A 12,258-nucleotide genomic window follows, 5' to 3' on the forward strand; every position below is an offset into this window, starting at 1 on the left:
CCGCAGATCAGTCGATCAGAGTTCTGAGTAATCCTATGTTTGCGGCCGCGGGATTTGAGATGCCGGAGACCTATCACCTGCGCACAAGGTGACAGTCTGTAATACTGTCACCGAAACGGTCGCAACAGGCCTGCATTTTCATCGCCACTTCCCCGTTACCTCCCCCAAACGGTCCTTGACTGTCAATCACACTGCGGGAAAATCCTCGCTGCGATCGCCGATGATGGTGAAACGTGGCGCATGTGACTCCTATGCATACTCAGACCACCGATAATTGCTCAACTGCGTAAACATGGCATCAACCTAGTAAACATCGGTATCAAGTGTGCAAACATCGGCACAAACTGCGTAAACATCGGCACCAACTGCGTAAACATCGGCATCAACTGTATAAACATCGCCTCAAGTACGCTAATGCAATGCAGGTTCTGCTGAGACTCTAACTTAAGAGCTTCCCCCTATTATTTGCCATGTATGTAATTACATACTGTAACCCGCTGACGATTATACCGTCGCTATATAAAATACAAGTTAATAATAATAATAGCTCTTGATTAAATTGCTTTAAACCTTGCTGCGGATTTACAAGTTGCATTTTATCGGCTGCGCTTATTTTAATATTACTATTCTCCTCTGCATCTATGCGCCTGCAGAGAGTCTGTAAATAGAAATGTGCGTAAACATATATCTAATCCTACTGTAGTGCACGGATATAGCGGAATCTGTGTGCGCGTCTGCTGCAAACTCCGCAGCCCGGCTTTCCCTGGTGCACATCCGACTATGGCCTCTAATGTGAGCAATTAAGTCTCTGTGGGCCCAATTCAGAGATTTACCTAACGTCGTTATTTACGCAGATCTGCGCATTCACAGGAACCACACTGCGTGTCGGTGGAGGTTTCTGCAACTTCGGTCGCAGAGCCCCAAAGCCGCAGTTTGCTTGGCATGCAGCTGGTGTTTTGAGGGGGGGGGGGGGCATTGACAGGGAGCATTGCAGAAAGCAGGGGCATGTCTGCCCCTTTTTTGGGGCGAGCCAAAACCCAGTGGCAGCGACCTTGTATACGGCTGCGCGATTTCCCCACTCATCCTGAATAACTTGGGGGTACTCAGATTTCCGACGGTCTCACAGTTGATCCGACGCTGCTTCTTTGGACGCAGCAGATCAAACAAGTCTAAAGCGGCCGTCTTTAAACTAAAGGCACCTCCACCTGCGGCTTTTCCATAGTGTACAAAGACGCAGCGGCTGTTGCTATACAGTACAAATCTGCCTCAGGCCCTGATATCTCACAGGGGTCTATTCTCTTTGTGAGAAAGATAATGTAGATGGAGATAAAGCAGCAACCAATCAGCTCCTGTCATTTTTCAAACACAGTCCATAAAGTGACAGGAGCTGATTGGTTGGTACTTTATATGTCTATACTTTATCTTTCTCCAAGGCTTAGACCCTGCGTATGGCCACGATATCTGCTGGGTTACAGGCTGTCACATAAAATGTGTCTGTCTAACAGGCACTATATCTGCCAGTGTACACCCAGCATTAGAGAGGACAGTTACTAGCTAACAAATTAATCCCGCAGCCTGGTGTTAATCAAATGATCAGCACACTGAGGAGCTGATTCTGAGTAGGGGATGACCATCGATGGTTACCCGCCGATAGTAGGTTTTACCATCGATGGAAGAGATGCAGATAGTTTCACGCGATCGCTGATAGCTGTTGACCTGATTTTTTTTTTTTTTTCTTCCCCCACACTTGCACTGCAGAGCTACTAGACCAGGCCTGGCCAACCTGTGGATCTCCAGCTGTTGTGAAACTACACATCCCAGCATGCCCTGCCACAGTTTTAGCATTCCCTAATAGCAAAACTGAAGCAGTGCATGCTGGGACCTGTAGTTTTACAACAGCTGGAGAGCCACAGGTTGGGCATTCATGTACCAGACCGTCAGCCAGTAGCTGCGGCCGGCAGGAACAATCGAAGGTACGCCGGTTCATAGCATTGATGGTTTCCACCGCATTTTCCATCGATGGCAACCATCAATGAAGGGCGCACCGATGCCATCCCTAAGTCCAAGCTGGGAATAAATTTAAAAAAGCAAGTAAATTTGTATCTGAAGCAAACCATGTTGCAATGCAAGGCATGCAAATACATTTTATTTTAATTGCATGAAAGGTAAATACAGTCTGCTTCTGCAATCAATTTTCTACACATCGGGCCTAATTCAGCATTGCATGCTATGCCGATGTTTGCACAGTTGATCGATTATTTGCTACAGCGCATGCGCCAAATGTCCTAGAAAACCCTTTGGCTCATTCACGGTGAGGCAAAACTATGGGCGTTCCTGGGTAGTGAATGGGAGGTGGCCTGAGGTAAAGGAAAAACAGGCTGTCTCATAGGCGTGTTATGGGCGTCAGTGTAAGCGGCTGCTTCCTCAGCCACAGAGGCCATGTTTAGCCGGAGTTCAGGAGACACTGAACGCGATGACGCACCGATGGTGGATTGGTTAGAACCACCGGTGGTGTTGCTGCGTCCACGGGCACTGAAACAATCCGGAGCTTGCACACTAGTACAAAAGGGGGGGGCTGAAAGTAGTATTTGCATATTACCGCCGCCTTCGACACTGCATAAAGCTGCAATTGCGTGCAACAGACACCTCCTTGCTGCATGCGCTGCGACCGAAGTCACAGCCTAGGATCACTATCGTGACCATCGCTCGCGATGGTTGCCCCTTAGGCCTGGTCGTGGTAGCTGAAGTTTACTGCAGCCAGACCGGGTCCTGGCAGCTTGGGAGGCCAGGAAATGTGCGTCCACCAAAGCAGACTCTGGCCTCGTACCTCCCAAGAAAACGGCTGGGAGGCACGAGAGATCTTACAGATGGAGGGCTGCACATGCTCAGTACATATTCTGTGCATACGCAGTCCTCTAACAGTCTGAGATGTGCGCTAACCATAGCGTACATCTCTGAATCAGGCCTTATGTAAGTAAACAGCCCTCTGAAAAATAATGTTGTACCAGATGCCATTTTAAATAGACATTTGGAAAGAAGGAAGTGTCTCATTGCTTAATGCAGTCTGACTGTGACTCACGTGTCATTACCAATATTACTAATGTCACATGGCATGCAAAGCAATTTCCCCCACTCCTTAAAGCACACCTGTCCCGGAATAGGAAAGTAACAATCCAGTTACTGCTCTCAGAACGCACAACAAGCTGTGTCATGGAGAACAACACAAAAAGTGCCCACCTGGGACCCCACAGAAAACAGACTACTGTCCTTACTGGACACCAGTGTATTGGTGAGAGAGTTTGGAAGAGTTTCTCAACACTAGTAGGCAATGACCCCCAACAGGTCATGTTTACAGGATTTCCTTCCATCCGAGGAGGTTGGATCATTTCTTGTACATGTGTAATGTAAAACACAATATTCTCCTGCGTATTGTTTGCCCTTTGTATGCCCAATCCCGGCTCACCTCTAATATTGTCCCCCAATCCTTCCACGTCTCTAACAATTCTCTCTCTCCCCTGATGTTATTGTGCGCAGTGTTCTTTAATGCGTCCTTTACCAGATATAGCAACTTCTCAATCCAGAATGGGCTCTTTGCCTCTGTTCCTGGTCATCTAATAACACTCTACCGTCCCTGTCTTTCCGGTCAGTACAACCATGGGCAGAGTTCCTGATCTATCAAGTACTTATACGCTCCTTCTAATCGCCCCATTCAGGTATTTCCAGCAGACCAGTTATTTAAAATGTTTGCTCACACTACAGTGGGGGCCTATTTACAATACCTAAAATTGAACTCAAATCCTCCAAAAAGGTCTGTTTTCTGAGGAATGACACCAATTAGAGCATTGGGGCATATAAGAACCTTAACGATGGCAGCAGCAGTCCCAAAAGCTAGAAATGAGGACTGTGATAACGCCCCATGTACCAAGCTCCCAACTGCTTGGCGCTCTCAGGTGCTCGGCCTGGTTAGCTCACACCATTGCATCCTACAGACTACACTAATGCACCTTTTTGCGGTCACTACCGCTGGCACGAGCACTGGCCGAGGGCGCATTAGTCATGTGCGTCTCAACCCGGAAGTAAAGTGACAGTGTTGGCTATATCTATACTTTTTAGCCTTTTGCCAGGGCCTGCGCTTTACGAAGCCCATATTACAGTCCCTGCCTTTTAACAAATAGCCATGAAAAGGAGTTATGAATTGCAATGACATGCGGGGATAATGAATGCTAATTGCCATGGCTGTAGAGCAGTTGTTGTATATAAATAGGCCCCAGTGTGATACACAGCGCATTGCAGAACGTGTCATACAATGAGACGATAAATCATTACAGTGTAATAGGTACTGCACTCTGAGTGACACACCATTTAAACCCACCACCACGTACAGCAGACTGAACTGACCAGCATAGTACAGAATACAAGCTCTATGTCCAACACCTGTTGTTTTTTAATGATAGGCCAATCTGAGGCTACAGTACTCCGTCCTATTCACCACAGTAGGACACAGACAAAAAGGTGCCATGGTTTAGCACCAGTAGGCTGCTCTAAAGCACACCAAGCTGTAGGCCTACTCTCCACGCCACTAAGGGTGGAAAACTACCCTTGGCAGTAACTGGTTATTTAGAGATTCATAAATGGCCTAACCAAGAAGGGAGCTAGGAGACTATAAGGCCTATTTATGAACGTTATCCGTGATAAGGGTTTTTTCTTTTTTGCTTATCACTATAGATACTAATCCTAAAGCAGTTAAGCCGCGCCAGGCATTGTGCGCCATACGGCACAAAAAGGATAGGTTATGAGGGCACATCTGTATTTTATCGCTGTTGCAGCTGAGGGATTACCAGGAGGCCCCTGTTCTGCTATACGGGGAACGGTCCTGACTCATGCATGGATCTGCAAGCCATATTTGAATCCAGTTCCACTATTATAAAACAAAACAAAATAAAAGGCTAAAACCCCCCCCCCCAAAAAAAAAAAACACAAAAGAAAACAATCTCTATCGCCTTCACTCTTTGATAAGTCAGCCTCCCTATAATGGTTATTTACTAACATTGCACTTAGGTTTGCATTGAACCACAACGCCCAATGGTATTTTTGCTTTCATTCTCAATCTTGCCTTGGACAAACAGAAGCCAATTGTCACTTGGCTGCGATGGTTAAGTGAGCCCTTGCACCGAAACGCATTGTTAGTAAATAACCCTATTTATCCCTCCCACCACAGCATGGTATACAGACAAAGGTGACACATGTGAACTGCCCACGGTGCTGAGCTCCACTGGGTTTCTAACATATGTATGGTGTATGCAATCTTCATGTGTACGGTTAGAAATGGCTGTCCGAGTGGCTCTACTGTATCGAACACAAAATAAGGAAGAAACACATTCACAGAAATTGTTTTTTTTGTTGTTTTTTACAGATTTATTTATTTCACTTGAATGATTACAAACTTGTTTTTTTGACAAATATATATTATTTTCAAAATAATACAAAAAGATAAATATATATATAAAATTTATTTGGTAAATAAATAGGACATAAATAGATGCATATGCGGTAGAAGATACACACTTTGGATTACAATGATCAAGGTATTAATTATTACCAGATTTCGCTGATATTTTTCCATAAAGCACCTGATTTTGACTCCTTAACTGGTAGGTCGAACTCTGTGAGGTATAGTAGATGCTGTACAGATTCTAGAGGAGAGAGTACTAAAATGCATTGCATATGCATACCGGTGTCATAATACAGAGATCAGAGAATACTGAGTATTGTGTATTGAGCCCAATGCGTGCAAATGGGATGAGAGATCCCTACAGTTCTCATTGTCTTCCAGTGATGACAATTAGGTAAGAGATTTTTCTAAAGAGATCTGCTGGTCTATTAATAAGATAAAATATTGCAGATACAGTACACTATTGGTGAATACAAATTAAATAAATAAGTGATCTTTGATTTTATTTTTTTCTATCATGAATGTATAGAGAATCCCAGGCATAAAGCCGTCTGAATATCAGGCAGATTGGACCTGTAATGGTTTAAGTAACTGCAAGCAGCTGATGACTGTAACCCATAGCGACCATCAGTGAACAGGTCAAAGATGGCGTTCGATTGGTTGCTTCAGGATACAGCATACTGTGTGTCATCAGATAAACCTTTAAGTGTATGTATCTTCATTATACACAGTGTAGTGTGTATTACCCATGTAGTAGTGTACCTGTATTATATATTATTATGATACTGTAATATTATTGTATTATAACACTGCAATGCATTGCAGCACTTCCAAAATAATTAAAAAAAAAACGTGAATTATCTTAGGAGTTCACAGGAGTAAAAATTCAGGTTTTTTTTCTTTTTTTCTTTCACGACAGGGATACTGGTCCACACCGAGTCCCACTCTCATCAGTTTAGGTCCAGCCCAAACTAAGGGCTTGAGACTAGAGGCAGTAAACATGTTATATACCTTGTTATGCTACATTAATTCAGGGCAATATCCCAAACTACACAGCAAGTGGTAGGTGGGTGCCCTTACACTATAAAATGGACCTTTCAGCTCTGAATAGATTAACAACAGAATTTTGGAAAGGGGGTTTCCATATGTGCAAATAAAAGTCATGTCCTCTGAGGCTACTGTGAAGCCATCGACGCAGACCACACAAAGCCCTGAGAATCAGTGAAAGGCACATGGAGAAGGTCCCTGAAATCTTTTCTTCCTCTGCTGATGGCGTTGACTTCACAGAACGTCTTGTTTCCTTCTTTAGAGACAACGATTGTGCTTGGTCTGATAGGAGGGCTAAAATAAGAGTTTGTTCGAATGCTATGGCCTGCTCTCCATCCTCAATCAGATACAGACAGCCTGTGGAATATAGGCAATCTCTTGTTGGCAAGCGCCTGACATGTCATCTCAAAGACGGGAGACTCGGACCCGCTGCTGTAACACTCGTTCTCGGTCAGGGAACTGGAAGAAGGTGAGCGTAGAAGCATATGGTTGGAGAAAGGGTCCTGAATGAGGGTCCCAGATCTGGAGCACCGGCATGAGCAACAGCGAGAGCAGGAATCTGTTCCCTTGAGGGAGGACACATGGCTTCTGGTCTCAGGAGGAGCAGGCGAGAAAAGCATATCAGAAGAAGGTGGTGGGGACACTGAGGCAGCTCTGGAAAATGAAGCAGGGTCCGGGAAACCTGGTGGTGGAGGAGACCCTCTTCTTAGTGGTACACCAGTGTAGCTCAGGCTCTGGCGAAGAACTTGTTGCGAAGTTCCTTGCTCAGCTGGGTGATGAATAAAGTTGCAACGGGACCCGTATGGGCACTCTCCATACAAGTAGAATTTATGGCAATACTCTGTCTTGTACTTTGGGTGACGGTTTGGTTCTCTCAGCTCGACCTGCCCATGTGCAAACTGACATTTGGAGCCATACTTACAGGTACCCGTTTCAGAGAAGGTACGGCACAGCTCCGTCTTGTAACGAGGGGAAGGGGCAGGAAGGGCAGGCAAGGTATTCTTCAGGGGAGGAAACCCCGGTGGTGGTGGAGGTAGTGCAGTCCGGGATCCTTCGGTAAGGCTGATGGACCGATCTGCTCTGAATGGAACACGAGGGGGGTCAAGAGTCCATCGGTCACGAGTAGCCCAGTGTGTTTCATCGTACAGTTCAGGGGCACAGGAATGTCTCCTCTGGGGGCTGGAGAAGATGTGATCATCGGCAGAGTCTAGTTCCTCAGAGAGATGCAAGTTGTGAAGGTTCTAAGGGTCAACAAAGCAGAAGCGTTAGGAAAATAGAGGAACAAAACGAACACTTGTACACTGTTAGCTTTCAGTAGACCATCACTGTTTCTGTGTCAGATGTCTTCTTCAGAGGAAGACCAGATGCTTCTATGCAATTGTGTCCTACATATGTGGCAGTGCTAATATGAAACTGGTTTTGTTTGAAGATATAGAAGCACTAAAAAAAAAAGCCACAATGCAGCAGTGAGCTCAAACAGGAAGTCTGCAATGAGGCATAGTACAGAAAAACAAGAGTAGGGAAGTGCATATAATCTCCATCTGGCAGTAAGGGGCACAATGTACACAAGTCCCATAAGGATAGATAGAACAGAAGAGAGAAGGGGGCAGAGGGGCAAAAATATGCTGACGACGGAAAGTCAAACAATGAGGCTGAGTGACAGGAAGTTATCAAGCCTGAGCTAGATTTATACAGTAGAGTTTAGTGACAGGGAGGCACAAGAGCTCAGTGACAGGGAGGCACAAGAACGACGGAACAAGAGTTTAGTGACAGGGAGGCACAAGAGCTCAATGAAAGGGAAGCACAAGAGCTCAGTGACAGGGAGGCACAAGAACGAGGCACAAGAGTTTACTGACAGGGAGGCACAAGAGCTCAGTGACAGGGAGGCACAAGAACTTAGTGACAGGGAGGCACAAGAACTTAGTGACAGGGAGGCACAAGAACTTAGTGACAGGGAGGCACAAGAACTTAGTGACAGGGAGGCACAAGAACTTAGTGACAGGGAGGCACAAGAACTTAGTGACAGGGAGGCACAAGAACTTAGGCACAAGAGCTTAGTAACAGGAAGGCACAAGAACTGAGGCACCACAGCTTAGTGACAGGGAGGCACAATAGCTTAGTGACCGGGAGGCACAAGAATGAGGCACAAGAGGTTAGTGACAGAAAGGCATAAGTACTGAGGCACAAGAATTTAGTGACAGGGAGGCACAAGAAGGAAGTGACAGAAAGGCATTAGTACTGAGGCACAAGAACTTTATGACAGGAAGGTACAGCAACTGAGGCACCACAGAATTGAGGCATAAGAGATGGGTGACAAAAAAACACAAGTTCTGGGTGACAGGGAGGCACAAGAAGTGAGTGACAGGGAGGCATGTGAACTGAGGCACAAGAGGTGAGTGAAAAGAAGGCACAAGAGCTGAGTTATAAGGAGGTACTGGGTCTGACTGGTAAGACCAAGGACTGTGGAGGGTACTAGGACTCTGTGACATTGAGGGACTGAGTGACACATAGGTACAGGAAGAGAGGTACAAAGGTGGAGTGACAGGGCAGTGGAATGAGGTCAGCCCAATCCAGGTGTGATAAGCAGGTTTCAGCTCTGATGTCACCCAGTTTGGATCACAAACATGTCCCTGGCAACAGGGCATAGGTCCTTAAAGTGAGGCGGGACACAGGGTTAAAACACAGCCTCTGCCCCTTTCTTTCTCACACACATTAAAAACCGGGGGCTGGGAAGAGCAGCCACATACAAAGCACTATTGTACTGAATGTGTAGTGTACACAGATTATCTTTGCACAAGTACAGTCAATGTAAACACGCTCTGTACACACTGAGTTACTCTGAGAATATACCCTACACCAGAAATAGTGCATGGTCATTGCCTGGTCTGAAAACTTTCCTACTTTCTCTCCAAGTCACCTGGATCCCAGCTGTCACCTATTCTCCCCCCTTCTTCCCATCTCCTCCATTGCCCCTTCCAAATCCACAAAAGTCATTTCTGCCTGCTCATCTCCCCCAGCTGTTCTCCTGTCTATCACTCTGCCCTACACATTGTCCCCTTGTCACCAGCCTGATGTCTCCTGACCTTCATGTCACCTCTCTGTCCTCCCTTACCTCCAGATCCCTCCCAACCCAGACTTGCAGTTACCTTTGTGTCCCAGCTGCCTCGCACATATTCTGTTTTTTTGGAGGGGGTCCCCCACAACCCTATCAGATCCCCTAATGATAAACAAAGTGGTCCTAACCCCAGCCACCATAGGGCTCAGTCATGCCACCCTTATCTGTACCACCAGGAAAAGTCTGCTAGGTTTTGTAAAAAATAAAAAAGATAAAAAAACTTTTACCCACCAATGACCTGGATTAGAAGAACACCGAGAAGTTTTAAGACTTACAGAAACAAAAACAAAAAAAAAGCTAAAAGGACAAAACAAAATGAATAAATAGATCCTCTAAAACCATGCATGCCTTCCACAGCTGCCCAAGGTCTCACCTTATAAATAGTACGTATATCCAGGATGGTGGACATAATGATCCAAAAGCAAATGCTTGCTCCTACGCCCAGTAATTCCTTTGAACAGTCAGTGCTGTACTGAGGCTCTGCCTTCCTCCCCTTATATAACTCCAGGCCCCTCCTCCCTGACTACTGTCAGCTATGAAGTCATCCCTAAGGGTGAAGTCCAGAGAGGGAGGGAGGCGTTGTGGTGTTAGCTAATCTCTCCCCAGTTAGGAAAACAAGTCGGTCTCCAGCCAAGATCACAATGTGAAGGGGGGAGGAGAAAATCAGAAACTGAGGGAGAAGGAATGAGAAGCCTGGAGGAAAGTGCAAGAGAGAAATTTATGAGGGGAAAGAAACTCAGGAGCGGGGAGGGGTTGCGCTGGGGGGGCAACTTGTACCAATGAATATAGTTGAGGCACATAGGGAAACAGATAGCAACCCAGAGAAACTGCAAACAACGCACTACCAGGCGGCGTCTTTGTTTTTGCAATTTCATTGCAATTTCATCCCTCTTTCTGGTCCTTGGAAGTACCCCCATTGAAGTATGTGGGGGGGTCGGGCGCTAAATCTATAAATCTAGTCTTGCTGGCTTGCGGTCCACGTGAAAAAGCATCCCCGGGCATCGGACGGTGCAAACTACTGCACCACCGAAGACCCCAAAAGCTTGGCCTGCAAACTATCCTTAAAACTGTATCCATTCGCACTAACATAGGTGTATGAAATCACGTAAAGCATTGTGCGCTGCACTTCTGCATGTTCGTCCATAATTCCTATAGCGTGAGTCAGCGTTCAATCACCTCATCGCATTTTCCATCCAAGCTGCCCCCTGTTTAAGTCTGATGGGACCTATGTGACTAAAAACTCATCCACTGCTTCCAAAAAAATGTCTGTTTGTGTTCTTGTAAAAAACAAAAAACAATTGTTCAGGATCAACCCAACTTCATATAGCAATGGGCAGGTTCAGTTCGGTTCAATTCAATTCAGACTGGGTTTGATTCGATGTCAATTTGGACTGGCAAAAAAACCAAAAAACAAAACAGTCACACGAGGACCAGGACCTGCTTGTTAGTGGATGTATCTGATTTGGCCGCACATATAGTTCCAGTGGATTGCTGCTCAGGCCAAGAGACCGGGCTTACTCCACATAAGAACCATTGTTCTGCTAATCGTAAATTACAGCAGAGCTGTCAATCTAAAAATCTGTAATAAAGGAAAAAAAAAAATACACGGGAATCATATGATCCAAAGGTGACTGTGAAGAAATCTGTCCATTCCGTTAAAAGAGAAAAAAAAATGTTTATTAAGGCCGCCGAATTTCTCCTGAATTTGTTCAAATCACAGAAATTGACAATTGTGATTTACTTTCGCCCCTTGCTTTCAAAGCAGGTCTGGCGCGGCCATTAGGGGGACTCTAGGCGGTTGCCGAGGGCGGCAGTGGTTAGGGGCGCATAATATAACGCACTGAATAGGTGATGTAATGTCACCCCCTCGCAGTATCCTCACATGGAGCACCCGCCGCTGACGTGAAGGAGAAGCAGTCGGCGACTTCTGACCATGTCAGCGCTATGCTGGTAGTGTAGCGCTAGGCTATGATGTCACATCCAAGTGCCGCACTCCCAGTCTGAGGACAGACAATGGTATCCACTTGAGCATGTGAATTTAAACAAAATTGGAGAAAAGGAACAGTGGACTGCTTATGCCGACTGACGTTACGCAACGTTAAGGGTCTGAAATCACCTTTCAGATTAGTTGAATTGAAGCAACAGAACAGATGGATTCGAAAAGCAGAAGTTAAGAAGTGCTGATCACTCTGATCAGCCCACAGAAGTGCAGAGCATTTAAGGAAGTGAATCCAGCTGTGCTCCAAATCTGATATTGGGCCTGATTCAGCAAGCAACGCAAGTGAGAGAACGCACGGTGAAAGCCGATGTTTGCGACCTGCGCATGCATATGCATCGCATTACGCGTGCAAGTCGCTGAGAACGGTAAGAGCTCAGAGTACGCAGGGAGCCCGCAGAGACCCGTCGAAGTTGATTGACAGGAAGTGCCGTTTGTGGGTGGTGACGGGGGTGGTGTGGTTGGCCGAACGCAGACGTGCCTGAGCGTTCGCACGCCGTTACAGGGGCGTGCATAAATTAATCTCAGCGGCGCCGCACGCAGCCGGGCGCCTCTCTGCGTGCGGGAATCTCTCAAGTTCTGGGGCAGGTTCAGGTCTACCCTTAGCTTACACGCAGCTTCGACGGCACTCGATGTTTACGCTGTCGA

At 46.2% G+C, this 12,258-nt stretch overlaps 1 protein-coding gene across 1 annotated transcript; it reads right to left on the reverse strand.

The window, feature by feature from the left end:
* Positions 1-5,491: 5,491 nt before the first annotated feature.
* On the reverse strand, positions 5,492-10,095 carry LOC148518683 (mRNA decay activator protein ZFP36-like). Its single transcript, XM_088477017.1, has 2 exons — positions 9,988-10,095; positions 5,492-7,740 (listed from the first exon to the last, which is right to left on the reverse strand). Exons 1-2 carry the CDS (start codon positions 10,021-10,023, stop codon positions 6,838-6,840), a joined length of 939 nt encoding a protein of 312 aa, XP_088333143.1. The 5' UTR covers positions 10,024-10,095; the 3' UTR covers positions 5,492-6,837.
* Between the last annotated feature and the right edge of the window lie 2,163 nt (positions 10,096-12,258).

Source organism: Taudactylus pleione, unplaced genomic scaffold, assembly GCF_031769625.1.
Source record: "Taudactylus pleione unplaced genomic scaffold, aTauple2 ptg000199l, whole genome shotgun sequence".
Lineage (NCBI taxonomy): Eukaryota > Metazoa > Chordata > Amphibia > Anura > Myobatrachidae > Taudactylus > Taudactylus pleione.

Bases quoted from the DNA above. Each gene is read 5' to 3' on its own strand.
- LOC148518683 (XM_088477017.1), bottom strand. From the start codon at position 10,023: ATGTCCACCATCCTGGATATACGTACTATTTATAAG. The intron at 7,741-9,987 runs GTGAGACCTTGG...GTTGACCCTTAG, and splicing joins ATATACGTACTATTTATAAG to AACCTTCACAACTTGCATCT.